Here is a 26,431-nt window from a genome sequence, read left to right on the forward strand (position 1 = left end):
TTTATCTGAACTATCAGGTCCATACTCTCAGTCAGAATGTCATATATATATATTTGATGTTGCTGTATCTAGAATACAAATATTAAAATATGTGAAGATCTTGGCAGATCACTGAGCTAATAATTTTAAATTAGTGAATAATTTTAAATGTTTCTCGTTCATAGAGTTAACAAACAAAAATACCTTCAGAAGTCACTCAACATATATTGATTGTAGCTATCATATTCCAGAGTTTATGCTAAGGAAGTGGATATGTTCGGTTATAAAATGGAAGAAAATGACAAATATGTTAAAGAAAATTGCACCAGTTAATGTTTAAACATTAGAAAACAAATAGGTGTGGCATGAACCATCCAGTGAAATACATCCAAAGCCTTCCTTTCTGATTTTGTCAGTCTACAGATTAGCTCTGCAGACCTTGTTAGGCCTTTCTTTTCTGTAGTCACTGCTATAAAAGCATAGAGATAGAAATAAAAAATAAATTTTTGTTAAAAAAATATTTGGTTAATATTTAATAAAATAACTTTGTTTAAAAATATTTCTTCAAGTCCCTAACTCACGGTCAGTGGAAAGATCCTTCTGTCTTTTAAGGTTGGCTCAAAGGTGATGTGCAGATCTCCAGGTTTCATCCATCACCTCATGAAGTAGTGCTGAAGAGGTATTTTTGTGCCACTGCAGTGTTTTACCATTTTACAACATTTACCAAAAGGGGTGGATGTGCTACAGCACATGATTGGTGGGGGTTGGAGCAAGGGGAAGAAGGCAAGGAAGAAGACAGCTGACTGGTATTGGTGTTTTCCTTTGCTTGAAGAATGTTTGCTCATTCTGAAGGGGTTGAGGAGAGGGGACTTGCAGAGAGTATAAAGACTGAAAACTTAATTTGATCAGTCAGTTAAAACAAAGGCTGGGAAAGAATCATGGAGCATATGCTGGGGCAAGTCTGGTTAGTTGGACATGTGGTGTGGAAATTAGCTCTCATTTTTAAGAGCTGGGTCTCAAAGATGTATTGATCCTTTCAGGTGGGAGATGTAGAATGTAACGCAGAAAATCTGTCTGTTTTTTCCTGTGAAGTTTGAAAGCCCTGCTGAAAGGGTATTTATTAACTTCCATGTTGTAATACCTACACAATCCCTCTCATTGGCACAATTCCAGTCTCCTCAAAGTGCTTGGTTAATTCACATCCCAGGGGGTGTGAGAGAGAGTGAAAACCCTGAGGCCAAGTAGGTTTTGTGTGTGTCTTTTCACTGGAGTGTTCTCCTGGCCTGTGGTTCAGTGCTCACTGTGTAGCTGTGTAATTGTGCTCAAGGCTGGCAGGGGCACCATGTGTTCTTCTTTGTGTTTTTTTAACCAGCATATCTGTTCAATGCTTATCAACAGCTGTGCAAATGGCCGTGATAAAGCAACATCCAGTCTTCATTTCAGCAACCAGTTAGGAAAAACAGCCAGTGTGGAAATGCTGCATCTTGTAAAGTTTGCTGTGTTTGCTGGTGCTGTTAAACTGGGAGGAACTGCTGATACACTGGCAGGAGTGGATTATCAGAAATAACATCCTTGGCTGCCTGGACTGCAATAAGACTAAAAGAAATCCAGCCCTTGAGGTCTACAGCATGGAACAAAATCTTCCAATACAAAGGATAATTAAATATAGCAATAGGATAATAGCTTAAGTGTTTGATCATCAGAAGTCTTCAAGAAGAGATAAGGCAAATACTTGCTATGACTGGCGAAGGCATGTTTGTATCTACCTTGCAGGTGTGCTAGACCACTTCTTTCAGTCTGAATTTTGGCTGCACTTGCTGCTGTTTGGGTTTGCTTTATTTGCAGTTTCACAGAGGTTAGAAGAAACATTTTTAAAAAATACACCACACTTGGAAATGTTTTCAACCTACTTTAATAGCTCATCTCCTCATTCTTTACCCATTCAACTCCTAAAAAAGCAAAGACAAAAGAAAATAGACCTTTGTAACCTCCTTAAGTGCTCTTCATGAAGGGAGTGTAAAAACGCGAAAGTCAATTTTTTTTTTTGCAGGTTACAGGATGACAGAATTAGGATAGAAAGGATGGAAAACCTCAATTTTGAGTACAGCCATGCTTTCCAGAGGGTTACTGACTTCTATACAAAAGAGGTGCCTGGTACTGCAGGTATGTGATTCAGATTTTTATGCAAAACAAGTGCCTGACATTACACATCTCTCATTCCAGGTGTCTTTGAAGCATGCATACTATTAGCCTTTACATTCTTACAAGCTTTTGGCCACCTTTGCTTCATTTTCTGCACAGTAGGATCTTATTTTGGGCTTGGAGGAAAAGGAACATTATTTAAATAGGAATGAACACAGCACTGCCATTACTTTTTTTTCATAGCTTGAAGGTGTATGTTTAGACAGATTTAAATTTAAATGTACATAACATCTGAGGGATATTACTCAACAGCTGAAATGTTTCTCAAGTTCACAGAGTCCCAGGATATCTGGGGCTGAAATAGATCTCTGGAGCTCATTCAGGCCAAATCCCAGCCCCAGGCAGGATCCTCTGGATCAGTGACACAGGAACGTGTCCGGCTGTGATTAGGATGTCTCCAAGAGAGGGAGATTCCACGACCACCTTGGGCAGCTTGTTTCAGTGCATGCCACCCGCAGTGTAAAGAAGTTCTTCCTCATGTTGAAGTCGAACTTGAGATTTATTTTATGGCCACTTCTCCTCATCCAATCACTGGGCACCATTGAAGAGAGTCTGGCTCCATCCTGTGACACCCCTTTCAGGTATTTATATGGATTGACAAGATCCCCTCTCAGTCTTCCCTTCTTTAGACTGAACAGGCTCAGCTCCCAGTCTCTCCTCATAAGAGATGCTCCAGCAGCATCTTAATCATCTTCATGGCCTCTGCTGGACCCTCCACACCAACTCTTTGTCTTTCTTGAACTCTGGAGCCCAGAGCTGAACACAGCATTCCAAATGTGGCCTCACCTGGGCAGGGCAGAGGGGCAGGATCCCCTCCCTGACCTGTTGGCCATACTCTTCCTAATGCATCCTTCCAGGATCCCACTGGGTCTCCTGGCCCCCAGGACACTCTGTCAGCTCACGGTCAACTTGTCATCCACCAGCACCCCTAGGTCCTTCTCCACAGAGCTGGTCTCTTGTAGGTCACTCATAATCTGTTCTGGTACTTGGGCTTATTCCTCCCCCAGGTGCAGAATGTGTAGTTTGCCCTTGTTGAACCTCCTTAGGTTTCTCTCTGCCCAGCTGTCTCAAATATTGTCCCCTTGGTGAATCCCTGCTGGCCACTCCTGATGACCTTTCTTTCTGCATGCTTGGTGATGACCTTCAGAGCCACCTGTCTCATCCCCTTCTCAGGGATAGAGGTCACTGGTTGGGAATTTCCTGGGCCTTCTTTCTTGCCCTCTTGGAAGACAGGAATAACATTCTTCTCACTAAATTCTAAAGTTCTAGTAGGTGTTATCTGAGAACAGGAGAACAGCTTTAAAAACATCCCTAAAAAAAACAGAACTATTTGGGTTTTTAAGAACACCAGTTTATGTTGTGGTATGGTGGAGTGAGTTTTCCTGTTGTTGCAGGTGGAACAGGCACTGTGCACAGAAATGAAGATGTCAGAATTCCGTTCTTAGCTTGTATATTTAGAAGTTTGTTATGCCAACAGTTAGTAATTTTTTTTATGAAGGAAAACACATGGAGTCAAATGTTTTCTGTTTCATAATGTGTTTGCACTGTTGCAGTCTTCTGCATTATTTGGAACCATAAGTGTTATTTTGGAGCCTTGCTTTATGTTGACTTATGGATGTCATAAAACACTGTACATACATTGTATATTTCTATTAGAATGAACTGAAAAGCAGATTATGCCTTTTCTACAATATCTTAGTAGTAGACAGTGAATTAACCAGAAAATAAACATTTAAAAAGAAAATTTTTTTTTTAGGTCCTCAAAACCTATCTGTAATACTAAGCTTGGATAAGCCTGTTATTTGCTCTCTGGCAGCAGTAATTGCATATCTCAAAGAATTTAATTTGGAAAAGATGCTTTACAATCCAAGGTAAGTTGCCTTATATAAATTTCCAATTCAAAACACCACTTCTTGCAAATTTTACCAGACAGTGTCCCTGATTGTAATGAAAAATGTGCTAGTGATAAACATAGTCTTTGTAAAAATGATACCTTACATTTGATTTCTTAATCAGAACTGAAAGAATCAAGTGGTTTCTTTGAGTGGTGTTTCAGGAAAACCTTTGTGAAGTATGTTTGTGTAGACATTACTGTCAGCGATGTGAATGAGCATGTACTGCTGCCAGGTGTTACTGAAAACAAACAAGGTGCAAAAACTGGTAGATACTAGGGAGAAAATTTTTCAAGTTTGTTTGTATCAGCTGTGACATCTTAACCTCAGTTTTACTGGGTAACCAAAATGTAGGACTTTTCTGGGCAGTTAAAAAAAATATTACTGTTGCAACTTAGCTTTGCAGATGTCCTTGCAGTTTGCCAGCAGTGTGTAAATAATGTTTTCTTTCTATAGCTCTGGAAGCAGGTTTAAACTCTAGTGTGTTGTAATGTTCAGGCAGTACTCAGCAGGTCCGTTTGAGTTGTTGAATCTAGTTATTAGTTTTAAGGAGAACTGTTTAGCACATCCTGGCTTTCTGGAAAATCCCTTGGCTAGACTCAGTGGTAAGTAGGAGTGGGGAGAAGGATCATGGCAGAAGCGGTTGCTAGAGCACCACCATTTGTGCAAAGTTACTGCAAAACCACACAGACATGGATAGAACCTTGTCACCTCTTAAGCAGTCCGAACACTTGGGTGTATTAGATACGCTGAGATGAGTACTCAAGATTTGTGACAGGCTTATGCAGGTGGAATCAAATGAAAATGGAAAGATGTGACTGCGAAAGCCTCTCTTATCCTGTCTTGCACGAGTATAAAACATTGCTGTCCTACCTGGCTTAGCTTTGAAAATATCAATGAGGCATAGATAAAACAGCTTTATCTGTTGTGGATCCTCTGCAAAATACTCTCCCAGTTGTCTCAGTATTCCTCTGTCCCATAAGTGTGCAGGATTTAATAAAGTCAGTCTGGCTGCAGACTAGAAACTCTGAAATATGTCATGTCATTTGTAGATCATTCACATATTGTGTGGGATTCTGAGAGTTTGAAGCCTGATTTTGAAGGGCTCCCTGCATTACCAGTTTAGATTACCAGCTGCATTTAAAACATGAACTGCAGGTGCCAGCTTTAAACACTGCTTAAACACTTTCCCAGGTGTCCACCAAAATATTTGGAAATTATACATTCCAAATAATGTTCTGAATTCTGAGGTGGATTTCTTTCCTTAAGTTGCCCTCCTCTCCAAGTTGTATTTGAATGTTAACGAAAGGTTTGATGTGCTTATAGACCTAATGGAGAAAGAATTCCTGTGGCATCTTCCCTGCTGATCCATCAAGGGGTGTGCTGATCTGTGGTGTTACTGCTTATCTTCTTTGATTGCCTTTTTAAAAAAATAACTGTTTTTTTAATATGCTGGCATAGGTAGAGAAATCTTAGAGAACTTCTGAGGAAGAAAATGAATTCCAAGGAAATGCCATTTCTTGGTCAGCTTGTGGGTCACTGCTGTCACAGTGCCCTGTGTGCAATCACACGGGAGGTGAATGTTCTTTCAGCTGGAGAAAATGTGAAATCCATCTTTTATGTAGAAGTAATTCAGTGGCAGAGGACAAATATAATTGTGTGGAGGCTAATGTAGCAGCAGTCAGTCACATTTGTAACAGCTGCATCCTAAAATCAAGTACATTATAGACTGGGAAGGAAAAGCACTAAATCTTTGCATTGACATTTGCCTGCTGAAGGTTGCTGTAATGGATTTCTAGGGAATGTATGAGCATCTGAGGGAAAAGGCAAAGAAATACTTAATATCCTGGTGATGTTCTGTGAAGAAATAAAATAACATTTTTTGAGATAACTTTGTGGTCTGGAGCTTGGATTCTGCTGTGTTTGTTTCTAAAGCCTTTATGCTTTACTACCCAGTACTGAATTCCACTTGCTGCTTGTAGTGTGTCACGGGGATCATCAAGCTGAGCCAAATATTCAGGCAAACTCAACATCAGTATTTTTTTCTAAAGCCAGTAAAATGCTATCTAAATACTGAACAGTGAGAGTTCTAACCAAATGATGTCAGGCTCATAAATGTCCTGAATTAGGAAATACAAGAGAAATAACTTGCATTGCAGTGTTAAGCAACTTAAAATTCCTAGAATAATTCAGGTCAGTGAGCATATACAAGTGAGTTGGAGAGCATGAAGTGGGAGTTTTGGGGGAGTTTTCAGTTTGTTAATGTGTCACAGGTCTGGATGAAGAAGACCTGTTTGATAGGAAGAATGACAGAAAAAGTCATTATACCTCTGTACCTTCTTTGGACAAGCATGTTTCTCATAGTTGGAAAAAAAATTCCATTTCAGTTAAGTACGAAGAGTCATGAATTATCATATAAGTCAAGGAATCCTCACTGGTGGGGAGGAAGCAGGTTCTGCTTTAATATTTTGATGAAGCTTTTAAACCTACTTTTAAGATCCTAAAAATTCCCAGAACATTACAAAGAAATAAAGATTTCTACCACAGCAGGACTCCAGGCTGTGGCTAGGCTGCTTGAGAGTTCCAGCAGCAAGTTAAAATAGATTTAATAATGAATGGTGCAAGTTTTTGTTAATCAGTGTGTTGTAATACCTTTACATATGGAGAGACCTTTATTAAAGGCTTTTGTCAAGAAGTTAGTACACATCTAGGAAAAGTTTTCAAGTACATTCGAGTACCCAATTTTGTTTGAAAAAACCCCATCATTTGCATAGCAGTTGCTGAGGGAATGTGCCTCGGTGTATTTCGATTTTACCTCTGTGTTTTCCAGCATGTTGGATATGGAGGAGAGAGATGTAGATGGCAGATGGTAGGTTGTAGGTTTTGAACAGTGATGGATGATCTTCAAGAAATCCAGGAAATAATACACAAAATAAAAAGGGATTCAGATCAAAAATTCCAGCCCTGTGGAAATATTCACTTATGAATTTAAACATGGTTAATTGAATACAAAACATAGTCTTGGGCTTAACATCCTTTGCTGCACAGATTGTGGTAAATGTCTCCAGTATGGAAACTAAAGAAGACTAGTGCTTCTGAAAAAAGGAGAGACTTGTTTTTACTTCTTAAAGCTTTTAGAGATTCCTGTGTTCCTTGTCTGTGTAAGTTCATTCTGTGGTTTATTCACCCCTAGAGATCTCAAAGACATAGACTCTAGAGCTCTGTAAAAGGTAATTGAGCAAAGAAAATCTGTTGCTTTCAGGGTGCCTTGCAGCTTCACTCAGAAACATTAGAGATTTGGAAAATTAAAGTAGTTGAAAATTCCTGATCTAAATAACATGTGTTCGCTTAGGCTGAGATACCGAGTATGAAATTATGTGTATTATCTCCTCTGGAGAAAATAATGAACACAGCATTCAAACCACCATTTACTGCAAGCTTTTTGAGAGGCAGTGTCATAGAATCCCAGACTGGTTTGGATCAGAAGTGACTTTCAAGTTTCTCCCTGTCCATGGGCAGGGACGCCTTGCACTATCCCAGGTTGCTCCAAGCCCCAATGTCCAACCTGGCCTTTGACACCTCCAGGGATCCAGGGGCAGCCACAGTTTCTTTAGGCACCCTGTGCCAGGGCCTCCCCACCCTCCCAGGGAACAATTTCTCCATAAAACTAAATCTCTCCTACTTTAGTTTAAAGCTGTTCCCTTGGTCCTAACTGCCTGTGTAGAAAGTTGCTCTCACTCTTTTTTATAAAGCCCCTTAAATACTGAAAAAGTGACACAGATGATCCAGTTTCTCAGTAACACATAATAACTGAAGTCTAGGAATATACTTAGCTGTCCTAAAGCAAAGCAGTAACCTTTTCATACTCATCATCATCATCGTGTTGTCATACTCTGAAAAAAGAATTTTATGAGCAGGAACCTCATTGTCATGAGTATTTCCTAGAAGATTCCTGAAGCTCCCTAGAAACTTTTGTTTTGTTTACTCTTTCCCTTTCTCTAAGCCCTGAGATGACTTGACCCCCTGCCTTGCCATGCTCCTCTGTTATGGACTTGCCAGCTTTCCATTACTTGGGTTTTGTGCTGCTGGAATGCTCGAGACTGTTGCAAGTCTGTGCTTTGAAACTGGGGTCGCAGTGTCACCTACAAGAGGAGTTATGGCCTTGTGGTGCTGTCAGAATGATTTCTGAAAGGTCGCTTTCGGCGGTGCAGGGTGGGCTGGTAGCAGCACATTAGCATTTCTCACAAGGGTTGTGCTGAGACCTTAGCTGCAAACCAGCCCTGACTTAATAGTTACCTACACCCTTCTGCCATTCGGTCTCTAAATACCTTATAAAGAATGTGGGTTTTTTTCACGTTTTTATCAAGTTCTGATCCCAAGCTGAAGGAAGATGAGTGGGTGGAAGCAAAACATGTTCTGTGCTGTGACATGTGGAATTGCTGGTTGGGCATATCCTGCAGTTGATCTTGACTGTTACTCATGTGCTCTAAACTCTCAATTATCATGATTAATAGCAGGGTGAAGTAACTTAGATAAAGAAAACACCTGGGTAATGTAAGACACAGATAATTTATGCTGTGAAAACAGCTTCAGCTTGTCTGATCTTAAAAAACTGTAAATATACTGTGAAAGAAGAGTAAATCCATTCTGCAGTGAAACAGAGTGAGTTGTCTTCTGATACTGCTGAGCAGCCCTGCTGTGAGCAGAGTGTATACTGTGCTAGGTGCTCTAAAGCCAGGAGAAGTGTGGGAGCACCAGAACCAGAAAAATCCACAATCCTGAACCATGGATGTTACAGGGAAACCCAGGAGCAACCTCTTGGCTTTGGAAAGGAGGTGGAAGGCTTGATTCTCACCCAGCTGGGTTTAAGATATCAGAGTCTTGAGCAGTGACAAATTGGGAAACTGCAGTTGATCCTGGGTGCAGAAAGGTGCTTTTGGAACAGCAGATGGAATTTGTTGTTTCATGCAGGAGTGGAGCCAAGCAGAAATCATTCCTAGTTAATTTTTGCCAGCATCAGCAATTGTGACTGAAGATAATAAAAAGTAGTATTGTTTTGTTGCTTACAATATTGTGTAATTTGGAAAGTGTTGCTGGTTTTGCCCCCAGTGTTTTCTTTTGCTGGTCAACTTCCTCAGTTTCTGAAATAGCACACAAAGCAGAATAATTATGACTATGGGTACAGTTCTGAGTCAGCTGTACTTCCAAGCTGTCATTAAACTTCTTGAGGGCCTTGTGCTTTTTTTTTTTTTTTTTTTTTTTTTTTTTTTACAATTCTGTGGAAAATACTTCTAATTTGACCCACTATTTTGGAAAAAATTGGTAGCAGGCCCAAGCACCTGCATACAACATAAATATATAAGATTAATCTCTGAATATTTCATATTTCTGAAAGTTTTGGTGCTGTTCTTGTTTTTAGTGTAACAGCAATGCAGCTGTGTGTGCCTAGCAGGAAAAGGTTGAACATTCAAGTACTTTTCACAGGGTTTAAAATGGAATGCACTGAAAAACTTTTTGTGAAAAGTCAAGAAAATAGTTTTAAATCTTGCCCAGCAAGTGGTTTTGCTTAGTTTAAGACAGCAAAGAGTGTCCTAGATTCTGTGCAAAGGGTAGTCAGCAGGATGATTAACCCAGACAATCGTGACTTGATTTGTCAGAAGCATTTAGTGAGGATATTGCACTTCACAATCCTGACTACTACATGTGTGCCTGAGACTGAAATGATTTTCAGATCTAATATGATTACACACCTAATACCATTATTTTATTAATGATTCTAAAGCAACACAACCTTTGCATTGATCTCATCCAGTTCTGTTAAGATGTATGAAAAAGTCAAGTAATTTAGGTCATGGTTATTTCATATTAAAACTAAATCAAATAGTTTCAATCTCCCCTATTTCTATTTTCCTACATAATTGCACTTGCAGGCTGTTTTAATTTGCTGTAGTAATAAAAAGTATTATGTATTTTGATATGATGTTTCGATGATGAGTTGTGTTAAAAATCTGTTCCACTCTTAAGTATTAATTGTTAGCCCTGTCACTGCTAAATTGTAAAGTGAAAAAATTAACCATTTAGTGGAAAAGGGCTAGATAACAGGAGGGCTGGATTTTGTTCTGAGCTTTGTCAGAGTCATTGTAGGAAATGGGAATGTGAATCTGAAATTTTATTGTCCCAAGCAGAAAGTTAAAAGAAGTTATTAGTGTTCAGTTATTTTATTTCTTTGAAAAGATTTTAATTTCTTGCTTGACTTTAAAATTCATTTGCATAACTGTTGAATTCTTTTATTTGAGAAACCTGACAGTGTTTCAGTGTTGTGCTCATGCCCAAGTTTAAGACATAACATCTGAAATTCCTCTCCCCAGCAATTTCAAACAGTTGTCCAGTGAAACTGAATACATGACAATTAATGGGACAACAATGAAAAATCTTGAAATTTTACAGAATCAGGTAAGGACAAATATATATTTTTTTTAATAAATGCTGAGGTATTCATAGCTGTTTGACATACTTTTCCCAATGAAGTTAATCAGATTTGCAAATCTGACGCCTAAATCTTAAATTATTTTAAATGGAATCAGACTGAAGGGAGATAACATTTTCAGAAGCATAAATGAAGTCAACGTGCACTAGCTTTTAGTGTGAGTTGGGAACCTTGCTGCTCTTTGACTAACAAAGAACTTTCCTGAAATTTATTTTCTTAGCAACTCCAGTTGAGTGATGTCTGCAGTAGGGTTTGCTTTTTGCTACTGCTCAGAGCTTTATGCACAGATTTATTTTAACTGTTTAATTTATCCTGGTCGTTTCCTAAAAACCATTTTCTAGCTAAAGGAAAAGCTTAATTAAGTATCTTAGGACTTCTGGAGGTTCTTCATATAAGGCATTGTTGATGAATGAAATTGATAATGAATGTACAGTTGCCATATCTTAAGACCCAAACACAATGTTTTAAATAATGTGAAGATCCTCTCTCTGCAAAACTGACTGCTTGATTAAAAATAATTAAGTTATTTTCATTGTTTCAGACTGACATGAAAACAAAAGGAAGCCTGCTCTGGGTCTTGGATCATACTAAAACTTCATTTGGACGTCGAAGATTGAAGAAATGGGTCACCCAGCCCCTCCTGAAATTCAGGTGAGATGTTTCCTTATCCTGGACTAAACCTCTGTTTTCTAGTTGTGATATCGAGTATGCCCAATGGATCTGTTTGCCCAGAAGAGCTGTGATCCACAGCAGACTTTGCACAGCAAATGACACAATGGAAGTGGTGGGTGTTACATTCAGGTTTGGAGGAGTTAATCACACTTTTGGGTACAGATAAACAGTAATGGGTTTGGACCAAGCTAGGAATTCCTTTGCAGAAATCAGATCAGGCACCATTCTAGTTCTATATCCTTTTTCAAACAATGAATGAGGAAGACCTGGGATTGGAGGTTGTTTTGTTCCTAAACCTGCCAATTAATGTTGGATATCTTCTTTGCTTTGCAAGCATTTACATCTCTAATATGTTTAATTTCTTCTAAAGTAGCTGTGGATGCTTTCATTATCCCTGTATGCAATGTATCGCACAGGAGAGAGGTTTTTTCTTATTAATCCTGAAATGTGATGATTATTTGGTCACTCCTGTATTTTGACCTGTGCTTGATTTATCAGTGCATTAGAAATGCCTTGTTGGAGCAGTATTATGCTGGTTTTCACTTATGTCAGTTTTGAAATGGACACCATCTTTTCTGATTTCTCTTTGCAGACTCAATTTGAGTGTTGTGCTTGAATGTGTAGTAAATAGCAGTATTGGGTCCATAGGCTGCATTTGACTACATTTGGAGTTTTTGGATCCATTCATTTGAGTATGTGTTTCTTGAGCATTGTCCACATAGAGTTCATTGAAGCTGTCACTTTGTTCCCTTCAGTTGTAGCATACAGGAGATCTTTTGACTTGGTTATCCACAGTATTTTTCCCCTCTATTTTACTTTTGAAAATATATTAGCAGTTTTAATGTTTATTACTTTTTGACAGATTTAAATAGTGAGGTATACCAGTGTTTTAGCATGTTACTGTTGCTGGTAATTTACAACTGTTTCTTCAGAAGCATGTTTTTTTCCTTGACCAAATCTAGTATGTTAAAGCCCTGTACTTCTGCAGCATCACTGCTTAATTTTCTTATTAGCCATTTTCTAATAAGTTAATTTCAGTGGCCCTATATATGTATCTATATATATGTATCTATAAATTCTTCTGATGATAGTTTTCGTGTATCTTACCCACTTCCAAAGGCTTTTGATGTAACCACCCTAAACAGCATGGAAGTTAATCAGCACATTGTGTCATGAAAAGCATTTATGTGGAATTTTGGGGCTACTTTGCAGGGATAAATGTAAATAAATGAGTTGTAGATATAAATGTAAATAAATGAGTTTATTTCCCTCCCTGCCCTCGCGAGCTGCCGGGTTTGTGTGCGCAGTTGTCAGCGGAGGGAGCCAGAGCACTGAGGATGGCCCCGGGCTCCTCCCAGGCCTGGTTGTGCTGCTGGAGTGACCACACCTAGTGACCACGCCTGTGGGGCAGCAGCTCATTTCCACAGGGAAATGGAGGTCCTACCTGGCACAGCAGGTAGAAATTGCTTCCAAAGGACTTCAGGCCCTCTTTGTTAACCAATATATTTAGTTTAAATTCCCTCTTGTCTCAGTGCAGAAACAGCTTTAGAGTTAGTAGTTTTGTTTCCTTCTCTTACCTCTCTGCTCCTTCTTTCTTCTAGATAGTGATGCTTGGCACTTTCAGGCTGCTGTGACTGGAGGTGATGGTGCTCCACAGTACTGCTTGAAGCTAAAAAAGCTATTTTTCTCTGTGTACTTCTCCCTTTCTGACTCTCAAGTTGTAATTTTACATAGTTAGTGCATCTGGCATCTGGCAATATTGTTCCCAGTAATGCACACAAATGCACTCAGAGAACATTCCGTAATTGTAATTCACCTGTGCCTCCTGGAGTGGCATTCTTAGCGGAAGTAAGGCTTCTGTACTGCATCTTTTCCAGTCAGTGAGTAGGTGTATCAAGAAGTGAGAGGGTGTAATTACAGCTTTACGCCTTAGAGTTGAAAATCACTTGGGATGATGACTAAATTTCCTGTGGAGAAACCATACATTAGGTTGAATAAAGATGGAATGTGTACAGACTCATCTGGGCAAACTTGGAGATGTTCTTTAAATCATCACTGATGCAATACATATAGAGACAAGATGTATACATTTGGGAAAAAGAGAAATGGCAAAAAAAGATTTCACCAAGTGAGGTGTAATGTCCTCACTCACTCACCTGGGTATACAAAGATAATGAGGTAAGGGTGTATCAGTCACTAACAATTGAGCTTTATAGGAGGAACGAAGAAGGTTTCTTTGCAGAAGTTTACGTATTTGTGGGTTATAAAAGTGTTAGCTTACCTCTGAAATTCAAGTTCCATCGAGTGCCTTTCTCACCTAGTGTCTGTAAATGGAGTGGAAGAAAAGGAGATGGATGGCCTGGAGCATTTCTGGGTGAGTGAAACCTGCTGTCCCTACTCAGACCATGGCCCTCTAGCAGGAAAGGCAACAGGGCAGCCAAAGGGCTCAGGACAGCTCTCAGGGTCCAGTGTTGCAGCACAGTGTGACATTTGTGTCTTTGTGTGCAACAGTTGCAAATAATTTCTTCCTAATGGGAAGTAGATTGCAGAACCTTGAGGGTGATGTCAAAGGCACTGCTTTTTCAAGAGCTACATGAGGAGGAGAAAGAAAAGGTTCACATGGGCTTAGCTGAGCAAACCTGGCTCTGGTTTTAATCTGTTGTTTTATTACATTTTGTTACAAATCTCTGGTTTATATATTTTGGATGTTGTTCTGCATAGACACTGCCCTGCACATGACCAATCTGAAATCTCAGCTCTGCAGAATGTGTCCTTCTCTGTCTTTGTAATACAGAGACATTATCCATTAACCACAATCCATAGTTACCCATTGCCTCCCTCCTTCCCTTCCAGCCTCTTCCTTGCATTTCCCTTCCTGAGGTGTCAGGAGTGCTGATTGTCCATCTGCAGTACAAACAGACAAATAAATACTGGCTGGGTATTAATTTGTGTGTCTGTGCCTTGCTCAGCTGTTGATTCTTGCACAATTCCTAGGAAATTTGTTTTCTGGATATATCAAACACACAGCCTTGTCAAGGTTGGCTGGAGTTGAACAAGTTGTTCAAAACTGGAAAAGGCGGATGGGTAGACTAGCACAATTAGATGGAGGTTTATTATTTCTGTTGTAGATTAGTCTGTAAAGCTAATAAAGCTGTGACTAGGTGTTTAAAGTAGGATGACACGCATACAGAGCAATTGATAGCCAGTGTAGGGGAATATCTGCAGATTCCATTCCTGTGCAGGGAACTCTGTATGTACAGAAAGCACTGGATAAGGGAGGTGATTCCCCTACCCTCCTACTCTGTTTTTGCACAGGTGGAATGTCTTTTAAAAGGATATGTGATTTCTGGTGCCATAGCCAGGGAGGAGGGAGAGACCTTGCTGTGGAACTGGATGAGAATCTGGCTGCTGTTGGCCTCTGTTGCAAAAGTGCTTCCTTTGAGTTAAAAGAATTTCTAATGCAAAATTTGAAAAGCTTAGGGATGTGTGTGAGATAAACTGGAAGGGAGTGTGATATGAACATACTAGGTTGCCCAGTAATATCTCTCCTTGGGGTGTTCTCTACAGGTTTTTGAGGGTTTTTGTGTTCGAAGTAGTTTAAGCAGACTGAATAACCCACAAGTGCCTAGATTTCTTTAATATTCTTTTGTCTCTCTTAAATTTTTAGTGTTACATATGATGTGCCTGCATTTATTTGTAGCCAAGATCACCTGATCTTTTTTTAATTAAAGCTGGTGTTTAAATCTCAAGAAAGGAGAAAAGTAGTATCTGTTTAGACAGTTGCCAAGAACATTTCAACCTTTGCTTTTGAGCTTCAGGGAAACCAAAATTTTAATTACCTCTCAAAAACTGGATTTCCATTTTTTCCCTGGCATTCCAGTATACTTTGTCCCCCATTTCTTCCAGTTCTGGACCAGATGATGCTCTTATAATATTAAAGCCTTTTAGGATGGTATCGATAATTCCTATTAGTCTGAATGTGCTTTGTCCACAGGAGCTTAGAATGATTGTCAGTGTAGCAAATTCAGAACTGCACAATTCAGGACTCCAGACAGTTCCTGATCTACTCCTGAAGAAGAGGAAGTATAAACTGGCATTACTAAAGCAACATCATGTGCTTGGAGGATATATACTGTAGAATTGGGAAAAAGAGGGTCCCTTTACAATGAGATTGGCAATGACATGTCTTTTGTAATATAAAGTAATGCCTTGTTCTAAATTTTCTCACTTTGCATGTATTAAGTGCTACTTTATTTATACTTCTATACACGAAGTATAATTCTAAAGGAAAGTCTTTCAAGTTTGACTTTGTTCTTGTTCTCTTAATTAAAATATCAGGGTAGTAAAACAAACTGTCTAAATGTCCTTGAAGAAACACATCTTATTTCAGACTTAAACTGGTTCCCATTTGATACCATCTTCATCTAGAGTAGGATCAGAATATTTTTTTTCCCCAGCAGTAATAAAATCCACTGATCCTACAGCAGGGCTAAATTTTCCTCCTAAGAATAACAATTTTATAGAATCAGTGCCAGTATAAAATGCACAAATGCAGGTTACAGCATAAGCCTGAGATCTCAAAATTGTTATAGGAAAGAAAAAGATTGCAGCATCATCACATGTATTGATTCATTTTTGCTAGCTGTGTTTTGGTCCCTTTGAATGCTGTGTTTTAATTCCTTATAAATGGAGCAATCAGGCATTCATTCATGTTGGCTGAAGTAGCTAATTGTTCCCTTTTTAGGCACAAATAGCTGAAATACATTGTGTATGAACATAAACAAAAGTGTTTGATTACCATTTGCATATTTTGGACGTTCTTTTAACAGATGTGAAGCTAAAGTTTAGAGTACTTGTGTACTGCTGTTCAGTGTTTGAGATCCATTCAGGGAGATTGTCGTCTCCTGCTGGACCTCTCTAGAGAGGCATGAGACATCAGAAGTTTTGGGAATAAAGTACTTAAAAAACAAGTGAACAGATCCAGAAGGATGCTTAATATTTTTAGGTTTCACTTAAATTTCACTGCACTATATATGATATATTTATCATTGTTTGTACTTTTTCATTAGTGCTAATGGGTAAAATTCCAGCGGTCACACCAGAATTTAACAAATCAGAATTCATCCCATAACTGAGCCAGTTTCTAGCTTAGCTAGCACTTAGGTAAAAAGGCAGAGGTGAGGGTGGCATCCCAGCCTTAAGGGGAAGGGAGCACCCAAATGGGCAGGGGCTCATGGCTGAAAGGAAGGACCAAAGTTGGAAAGTCCAAGAAGGCCACAAATTTTTGTTAGTAAATTACACACTTGGCAGGGAAATTGGTCTGTAAGTCCTGAGTGGGATGAGCACACAGCAGTGGGTTTGACCACAGGGACAGAGTGAAAGGGGGGAGAGAGGGAGGTGGGTTAGAGAGGGGGAGAGGAGAAAAGGGAGAGAGGGGTCACCGTGATGATTCTGGCGGTGCAGCTGCTGGGGCGTCTGGGCCCCCCTCCGTGCAGGGACCTTTTCATGATAACATCTCCTGCCTTGGAGACAAGCTCCTGGCTTTCTGTGCACAGCAGTTATGAGAGGCAGCCTGTTCCAGATGAGTCTGGAGAAGGGTCAGAGGTTCCAGGGGTGTTGGGTAGTCCTGACCCTGCTGTTTCCTGACCTCGTTGCTGGGCACTGCTCCAGCCTCAGCAGTCCTTGGCTGGCACTGCCAGCAGCCTTGGCTGGCTCTGCAGCCCTTGTCTGTCGGTGTTGGGGACTTCGTCCTCTTTCTGCAGTAAGCCAGGGCTTTATCTGCTTGTCCTTTAAAAGGACTGTCGCGGTGCCAAAACCGAAGCCCCTCGGCTTCGCCCCGAGCTAGCCCAGGCACCGGAGCAAGCGTAAGTCTGAGCTGCCCCTCAGCACTCAGTGAGGAGTCAGCCCTTGTGGATCCTTTTCCCTGGGAGAAGGCTAACGGTGATAAGATGTATCGGGCGACAACGCAGAGAGGAAGAAAGGAGGGCCCAGTCAGCCAGACAGTTAAACAGTAACTTTAATCTTCACCAACACTGTCGGGGCCAGGTTGGACTAGACTGGACCCAGAACAAAGGAATACAAGGGCTTATAAACTCTCGGGGAAGGGGAGGAGAAATGGGAGTTCCTCTTTGTGGCCTCCAATCAGAACGTATCACTAGGGAGACAAGGGGAGGGGTTGCAATCCTTGGGCCAATTGGGGAGCAGGGGAGGGATAACACAGTGGCGGGGGGGTGGGGGGGAAGGGGAAAAGTAACATGTAACTAAAGTGGGCTAAAAATAGAGGCTTGTAGGGAGGATGTATCAACTTATGAATTTCAATTGGGGGGGGGTACTTAGAACATACAATGGTATACAGAACATACAGTATTGGACCCACCAACCTTTTAACTTTCACTTCATGCCTAAATCCATTCTACTTGGTAATCCACCCACATGTCCTTCAGCTCTTCCCTATCTCCACAACCCTTTCTTTATTATCCTTCTTTCAGCTCCCTCTCTCTCTTCCTTAAGTCTCTCTTCAAATCTTCTCCCTCGTCTGTCCTTCTTTTCCTTGTCACAGTCCTTCAAAGCACCTGCTTTCGCCTGCTTACACTGTCCAGCTTTCTCTGGAGGGTCCAACCAGGGTTCAACATAATAAATGGGGAAAATTCAACCATCCACACCACCAGAAAGGACTTCCTGAATTTATAGACTGCACAGTGGTAATTCTACCAGGGTTGTAGGCTTTGGTGGCATTAATTGCCTGTAATGAAAGGGAGTGGTCTAAAGCAGGGGACACTCTGTACCATTTAACATGGTCTTTAACTTAATCAGCTCATCCAAAGTCTTCATTCGTCAACTGTGGTCTGAGAGGTGGTCAGAAAAAGCCCCTTAATATGTAAGTGAGTAATTTGAATGATATATTTTCATTCTTTACAGTGTTGCAGTTTGATTTAGATACCATAGTCCATGGAAAGCAATGTTTGTTGCTTCATACCCTTAATTATGTTTTTAATGGGTTGAATTCCTGTGACTGACAGTTCTGCACATCACTGTTCTCTTAGAATGGATTTAATAAAATTAATTTTAATTGTATACATTATTCTTGACTTATGTCCTTAGCATGATTAATGAATTCATACTGTGTGCATTTAGCATAAGTTTAGAGATTTCTGACACACTTGTATTTGTTTACCTTGTATTTAAATAATACCTTACATGAATGAAAATGTCCTTATATAGCAGTTACATTATCAATTGCACTCTGCTTTAAATGTAAAGATATATTATCACATCTAAAAATGTTAGGTTTGTGTTGCTGCAGGAGAGACCAGCAGATTTCTGTTACCACACCAGCAACCAGCAGTCCTGTTTAGGCTGCTCAGATGTTAATTCACTGCAGTACTTTCGTGTCTGCAGCCTTCTGCTGTGTCAAAATAATTTTTAGTTCAGGATTCAAACATCTTCTTCGCATTTTCTAATTTTCTGTATTGTTCACTATTTGGCAGCAGAATAATGCAGGGGAGTATGTCATTATTTCACTTCAAGTAGTTCCTTTAAAGACTGCAATAACAGTTCTGCAGTTACATTTTGTTATGTTTAAATACACTGAAAAGTGATTTTAGTATTGTGTTAATGATGCTATTCTTAGATGGGGTGTATGGCAGAAGCAAGAGTATTGCTTTTAGTCAACTGAATTATGTGACATTATTTCACAGAAGACTGCTTGGAAAATTGGATAAAGCTCAGATTGCTGACATGGTTTATAGAGATGAGAAAGAACAGGCTAATATTGCACCTAAATGCAGCATGAAGTAGTAGCCAGTTTAGCTGGCTGTTGAGTTTCTTTACATAATGTTAGATCCAGGTTTTCTGGTGGTGGAATTCTTTTCCAGCCCATGCAGAGATTGGGAGCCCCCAGCTGTACATTATATGTGCTGGATAACTGTGCAGTGCAGAACAAACTCCTTTAGAGACTCCTTAGCAACTGATCAGTGTAATATATATATTTATATATTGACACTCAATTAAATGTTTCTTAATTTAAGTCTAAATATTTGAAGTTTAAAAGCATACTTTGAAATTCATCATCCGTTTTGATGATACCTTGTCCCAGTCCTTCCTTCCTCATGGGTATATGGTGTTTTGGACAATTCTTTGCTGTACTTTCTGAATTTTGAAATTGTAATCCCACTAGGTCTTCTTTACAGGTGGAAAAAAAATGGGTCATTTGGTACTGAATGCCATTTTCCTGATCCTTTCTTATTTGTGGGATTAAGGCAGAAAAACTGTATGGATGCTTAGTTTTAGATTACTGGAGCTCCAGTAACACAGCCATATGTGAGGATGATTAAAGTGCGGATTAAGCTTTGGAGGGAGGAGTTTTTCGAATATCTGCATCTATTTCACATATTACTGCCAGTTTTCAGTTGGCCATGTAGTAATAGCACTGTTTAAATTAAGTAACATAGTTGTGCTGCTTAGAGTGCTTTTTATAATTTAAAATAAAGGTTTTTATCTTCTTTAAGGTACATATATTTATAATTTAACAGTTCAGTACTCCCTCATGTGGAGGAGAACTTTCAAGGGTTTCAGGTGAAGCAAATGTCAGTAATTTGACGTTTCCATGAAAATGGAATTGTGGATGGTGACACTGACCCTTCAGGACGTCACTGTAACTGCTTGCTGGCATTGGAGCTATGTGCTCAGGGTGTTCTGTGGCCCTCTCACTGATGTCAGCCCTGCTCAGGTTCCTCCCTGTGATCCCACTGTCATTGGGAGCTGCTTCCAAATTGCCTGGCTACCCACAGGAGTGGGGGAATTTTTTTAAAGTCTATGTATTGGCATTGCTGGAGCAGTGGATCAGGTGTTCTTGAGACCTGCAACAGGACTGCCAAGTCAGACCTTTCTGTTTTCCTCAGGGTTGGGGAAAAAACCCCAGTCTTGGATAGTGGGGTGTTGTGAATGTTCTGGTGTGGTCAGAGGCTGTCCCATCCAGGGATAACAGTGAGATCCCGGGGTTCCCAGGCAGCAGAGGCTGTCCCTGTTCATATGACAGCAGTGGGAACTGCACTTGCCCATGCTCCAGGGCACAGGTGGGCAGGGCCATCCAGCAAGGCTGCTCTGGGGATCGGGGTGTGTTGTCTGTGACAGGTGAGGAGCTGGTTTTACTGCTTGGCGTAAAGAAGTATGGCACTGAAACAGTCCTGGGACATGAAAGCTGTTGGGTTTGTGTTTATCTGAGAGCACACCCAGGCATGATTTCCCCTTTCATATGAAGTGCAATAAAATTTCCAGGAATCTTAGATTCAGCTGTCTTCAGGGCCAGAGGCCTCTGACTGCTGGACTGTTGTAATGTCTACAGCCTGTGGAGGTGCATAATTTCTTTGATTTCCTCATGGACACTATCTGTGAGCAGCCATACTGGCAACTGGCCTGAAACCTCTGCAGTAAAAGCCATGGGCAAGGCAGGCAATCTTCCAGAAGTCTTAAATTTGGATTGTATCCTTAGTTCCCATCCCTGTGTGCTGGCTGAGCTCTGAGCATCTTGCTGGTCCCGGAGAACGTGGGCTGGGGCAGCATTTGCACACACTTGTCTGGGATGTGAAGTGTCTGCATAAAAGGACTGATTTCTCCTTAAACTGCATGGTTGGATGGGCTTTGGATATACCCATTTACCCTCACTCTCAGTACCTCTCTAGAAAGCAGCAAGAAGGCAATTTCGTTGCATAAAAAGCAAAAATGGAGTTACCTCTGGAATCTACTGGCAGTCCACGGATATGTTGGAAGGATGCAGAGGAGACTGGGGTGAAACTTGGTGGTAGTTGTCCATTTTTGCAGCCCTTTGCTTTCAAGAATATGATTGAAGGGAACCTGCCAAGAACTATGGGATCACCTCTTCTCATTAAAGAAGTGTTTCCTCATTTCAGAAAGATGTTTCCTTGACTTCAGTCCTGAAATAGGGAGATAAATGTTAGGGGTTTCAGCAAAAAATGGTAGAAAAACACAGTCCGGATCCAGGTAATTACCAATCACTGGTCAGGATCAGATACAGGGGGGCAAAATAGTGAGGGGTATTGACAACCTGCTGGAATGAAGTGTGGCACATGGAGTGCAGGTGTGAACTCCAAACCCTCTGCTCATCTTCCAGGCACTTGTCTGTACATTTGGGGTGGAATACTCAGGATTCAGTGTTACTTGTGTTACTACCACCAGGAACAAGTGCAGAATTGGCACTGAAGTGTGTCTTGTGCTGTTGTGAGCACAGACAAGGGAGAATGAGCTCATGTCCAGGATCTGGCTTGCATTTGGAATAAAATCTCTAGATTCTCTGCATTCCTCAGTTCTTTTACTAACCTACTCCTGATGATGTGACATTAATCAAAGACTGAAACAAATCAGCTCAAAACAAACCAAAGGAAGAGATTCACTGCCTCTCCCTTCCCTTAAGAGAAACACAAGTTTTAATTATTGATCTTCTTCTTTTACAGTGAAATAAATGCCCGTCTTGATGCTGTGTCTGAAATTCTGCTGTCAGAATCCAGTGTGTTCGGTCAGATTCAAAAACTTCTTTGTAAGCTCCCAGATTTAGAGAGAGGCCTCTGCAGTGTTTTCCACAAGAAGGTATACCCATCATTACACCAATGTATTGTTTTCTAAATAGCATCATTCTGTCTTAGTGTACTTCCTTTGGTTGTGCATGTTTGTTTAAAAATGTCTTCTGCTTAGCAGGACCGAGGCTGACATGTTAAAGGGATGTGTGTTTATAAAAATCAGATGTGGTAAAATCTTACTTTGTGATCAGTGATTTGCTGATAGAAGTAGTGTCTGGGTAGGGTTCTAAAGCACATGTTTTGGATTGCTGCAGGAAAGCATCTGCAGTACTCGTGATTTAGTGTCTGGATTCAGTGAGGTGGGATGGTGCAATAGGCCCTTTCGCTCTGAATTGTTATTTCCCTTTAAACCAAAGCTTTGCATTCCATATGCTTATCTAAAATCACACATGCAAGTGGAACCACTAGGCTGCAGTTAGCTGTTTGCAAATGAATGTTGGTTTGTTTGTAAATTCTCTAGTTTGCATCTCACTCCACATTTTAATAGGAACCACTTATGAGTGATGAGACACCGACAATTCTTAGTTGAAGCAGATTAGTGTGCCAATGGCACCTGTGGAGAACTTCATGTTCTTTTATTTCACTGTTCTACTTAAAGGTTTTGACAGTTTGTTTTAGATAAAGGAATAGATGGGTACAATGAGAGCAAAGTTGAAGTTTTTTGGACAGTACACCATAATTTCTCCCTGTCTCTGAAAATCTGAAACACCGTTATTGTGCAGTTTTTAAAGCCCTGGAATGCTGCAGTGTTTGGCTCTTGGAAAGACTTGTGTGTTTCAGTGAAAGGATACAGAGGTCCAGCCATAAGGACAGTTGTGAAAAGAGGGAGTGTGTACCACTTTGCCCATCCTCTACAGTGTACCATATTCACATGATGCAAATATTGGGTTTCTTTGTCCAATCAACTGCCCATGAATTAGATAATTCACTTTCTAATGGTTTAACTCATTTCAGGTTTCATACACGGTACTGTTTCTAGGAACATATCTGCATTCCACAATATCCTGGAACTGCTCTGCTGCTGCCCTGTGGGATTTTTTCTTTGGTTTGTTTGGTTTTGTTTTATTTTCTGTATGTACTTATTTCTTCAGATATCCCTCCCTGCTGTAGAACTGCTTGTCTTTCTCAGCTTTAAGCTCACTCTTTGGTGGAGCCATGCAGAGACCCTGGATTTTCATGCAGTTTTTGAGATGAGGTGACAATGCAGTTTCTCTGAACAACAGCCACTGTAGCATGAAGATACGTGTTTAGTGAGTCAGATGTTGGAAAGAAGCTGCAGGAGTGGAGAAATACTCCAGCAGAATCCCTTAAAAGGTTAAATGAGGGGGGGAACATCTAAGCACACACTTTTCATTTGATGGATTTGCTTCCCCCGGTAAAAGCCTTGGAGTTGTGGAGAGCATTCTGAAGAGGACCTGAAGCACTGAATAATCCCTGAAGACCTTTATGACTTTGAGGAGATGGCAGTGTCCCTGAGAGACAGGGTCTGTTTCTGATAAAGAATCAAAAGCAAGCTCTGGGAAACTGATTCTGAAGCAAAGATGGTGAATATGGAGCCTGAAGAAAGGTCTCAGCACAGCAGATATGTATTCAGAAACAAGGGAGTAACTGGGTTGCATGGATTTTTTTTGTGTTCCCTCTCCACTCCCCCAGTGAATGCTGCATTTCAGTTCCCACTACAGAACCCTTTTCTAGTTCTGCTAATTCCAGATGTCCATCTCCCACGTGCTCAGGGTGAGATTCAGTGCCATTTCATTTCATTAAAGGATCCAATACTCTGAGTGGAACACACTGATGGCTTCACTGAAGGAATGTGCTTGTTAGTTCAGTGTCAGCTGCAGAAAAAATAGGTGAATGTGACAAGCATTTCATCCTCCAGGCCCTTTATACTTCAGTGAAGTTATTATTTGAGGAGGTGTGCTGTACAGGGAGACTCTGAAGTGTACAGAGATGGCTGGGGTGTCTCAGTCATTCTGAACATTGTTTGGAATGTTTTTTACATTCAGGTCAGCCACTGCAGAAATTTTATTGTGCAAATCCCTGTGCACCAGTAATCTCTGGAGAAGACAGAACAAAATAAGGCAGAACAATGGTCCGTAAGGCAGAGCATCCTGATGGTAACTCTTGTGGTCAAGGACATCACTGTCTGTTTTCCTGGTCTGAATCACTCCTTTTTTTTTTTTTTTTTTTTTTTTAAAAACCCTGCTAATAAGTCATATCTGATAGCATAGTTCAAGCTGGCAATTGTTGACCTGGCCCTTCACAAGTTCCCATTGCCTCAAGCCACCAAAACCTGTTTCTGATTTACCCCAAGTATAACCAATCTGGAATTAGAACAGTATTTTTACAGTGGGAATTAGGTATTACTTGGGGGTTGCAGTTCAGCTGTGATATTGCCCCAGCCTGGAAAAGGACTGTGGGAGTGGTTAAGAAGACAAAAGCAATATTGCAGTTGCCATGGAGAGAGGAATTACTTCATAAGGACTGGTTGCTGTTCTCAGTTTGTGCAGGTCCACCACTTGACACCTCACCAGGCAGAAATGCTCTCCACTGCAGAAGGGCCTCACTCCTCTCTGGGGGAAAAGAAGGGTGGCTGGAGATGAAATGTTTGAAGACTTCTGGGTAGCACTCAGAAGCTGGCTGCAAAGGAATCTGAGAGATAGGGAATTTTAATGAGTTTTGTCTCACTAGTGCCTGGAGCTGGTGCAGGATCAGGCCTTGGTGACAGAGGTGGTGCTTGGAGTTTTCCTGCATCAGATCAGCCTAAGGAGAATCACCAAATCACCCAGCACAATTTGCACCACAGACATTTCCTTTTGATATCAGTGGGAAGTACAAGTGGCAGGACCCTACTTTTTCTTTTATTGCCTCAATTAAAGAGGAGACTGTTCAGCCTCGCCTTGGAGTGTGGCAAAAGAGAGTCAGTGACTGATGTTTGAGCAGGTTTTAAAACTGCTACAGAGTAAACATGCCGTTTGTACTTCTAGAAATGTGTCCTACAGGGTCATCCTGATGTTTCTTGCTGTTTTCATGCCTGTGCTTTCGGCGTTTTTCAGAAGATAAATATTTACATAGGCTCAACCCATAAGTGTTTATCTTACTTGTACCCTTTGCTCAATAAACATTATTTTTTGATTGAAGCACACTCATCAAAGGAATTATAACAATTGACCATTAAGTGTAGAAAACAGATTAAAGGGGAACTGTTTACCTAAGGAGGGAGAGCAACAATCAAACCTTACCAGCACATGTAGTAAAACATCATTTCAATTTGTTCTGCCTCTGTCTTGAACCCAGGCTCTCTCTCATTCACAGTTCCTTATGAGCTACTGCAGTTGGGAAAGCCTGTTCAGTTCTGGATCAGGTTTCCGACCCATGTCAGGCTGCTCACCTGAGCAGAATAGGTGCAGCAAGGGGGGTGTTTGCAGCCTGTCTGCCCACAGCCTCCCCGAGGGACTTATCTTCCCATTTTCAGTGAATATTTCACTGTTTCTGAGACACAGTCAGACTCCTAAGAGGACAAGGGTGCAGCTCAGCTGGGTGCCAAGTGTTAAAATCGTTCAGTGATGCTGAAAATGTGCCCTTACCTGGAAGGTACATTTGATATTTCATTGAAGAGGGTGTGATTTTCAGAAGTTTCAGAGAAAAATGTTACAGTTTTGGTTTTTGGTTTGTTTTTTTCTTGTGTGAAATGAATACCTGTTACATATGCTGAAGAAATTAATTACCGTTTGTATAGCATGTTGAAATACATTTTCCTCAAATGATAATCCTTTGACTTCAGCTAACATATACCTTTTATTTTTTACTTTTTTTTCTACTTTGGTAATATCACACACATCTTCCTTATACTATGCTTTTAATCTTTTAAAGAGTCTGCATCACGGATAGTTTTAGGTTTGCAATGCTAAATGCTGATTTGAGCAAACTGTTCCCCGTTAAGCTGATTAATATAAAGTCATAACAAGGGGACTTAATAATCTTAAAATTAAATACCCCATTTTTCCCAAATCAAAGTCTGCTCCCTATGCTAAAGAGATAAAGGTGGCTATTGCAATTTGAAAGGAATGATAAATGTATACTGCATTTAGACACCCATATTTTTTTTTAAATTTGAAATGCTTTTAACTTTGAGCAAGTAGTCATTGGCTCTTAGCTGTGGGTCTCTGTTGGAAACAATTTCAGTAATGCAAACAGGGCTGAATTGCTGTCAGTGTTGCTGAGAGGGTGTTAGATCTCTGTGATCTTTCCTGCATCCATTTTCAGGACAGTTTGATAAACTGCTGGTTGAAGCTGTTGTTTGGCATCACTGTCAACTCTGACATTATTTCTCCAGTGCCAGAGAAGTTATGGCTATCATTGGTGTCATCTCAAAAGTAGACTTCAAAAATAGTATTGGACAAGCTTGTGAGAATCTTCTGTGAATGCAAGACTGTTAGTCCTGCTTTATGTAAACAATTTTTACTGCATTTTAAAAGCTTCTAATTTATAACACACTATGTATCTTTTGTGAGGTCACCTAGGGTTTGAATGGAATCAGTCCCACTATACTGGAGCCCAGATTTTCAGAGTTATTTGAATGTATCTGTTCCAAGTTATCTGTTTGC

At 40.4% G+C, this 26,431-nt stretch overlaps 1 protein-coding gene across 10 annotated transcripts in view; it reads left to right on the forward strand.

Moving 5' to 3' along the window:
• The window catches only part of MSH3 (mutS homolog 3), a 90,958-nt gene that overhangs the window by 29,409 nt on the left and 35,118 nt on the right, over nt 1–26,431 (forward strand). For 9 of the 10 annotated variants that reach the window (XR_010083480.1, XM_063422797.1, XM_063422796.1 and 6 more), the window contains exons 9-13: nt 2,030–2,142; nt 3,938–4,052; nt 10,442–10,526; nt 11,102–11,211; nt 21,702–21,834. Coding sequence is in view for 9 of the 10 variants with exons in the window: in XM_063422797.1 (XP_063278867.1) it covers nt 2,030–2,142; nt 3,938–4,052; nt 10,442–10,526; nt 11,102–11,211; nt 21,702–21,834 (556 nt within the window). In the remaining variant the exon portion in view is untranslated. The remainder of the gene's footprint in view (nt 1–2,029; nt 2,143–3,937; nt 4,053–10,441; nt 10,527–11,101; nt 11,212–21,701; nt 21,835–26,431) is intronic. The other variant, XM_063422795.1, reaches the window with a different exon arrangement.

Source organism: Prinia subflava, chromosome Z, assembly GCF_021018805.1.
Source record: "Prinia subflava isolate CZ2003 ecotype Zambia chromosome Z, Cam_Psub_1.2, whole genome shotgun sequence".
Taxonomy (NCBI): Eukaryota; Metazoa; Chordata; class Aves; order Passeriformes; family Cisticolidae; genus Prinia; species Prinia subflava.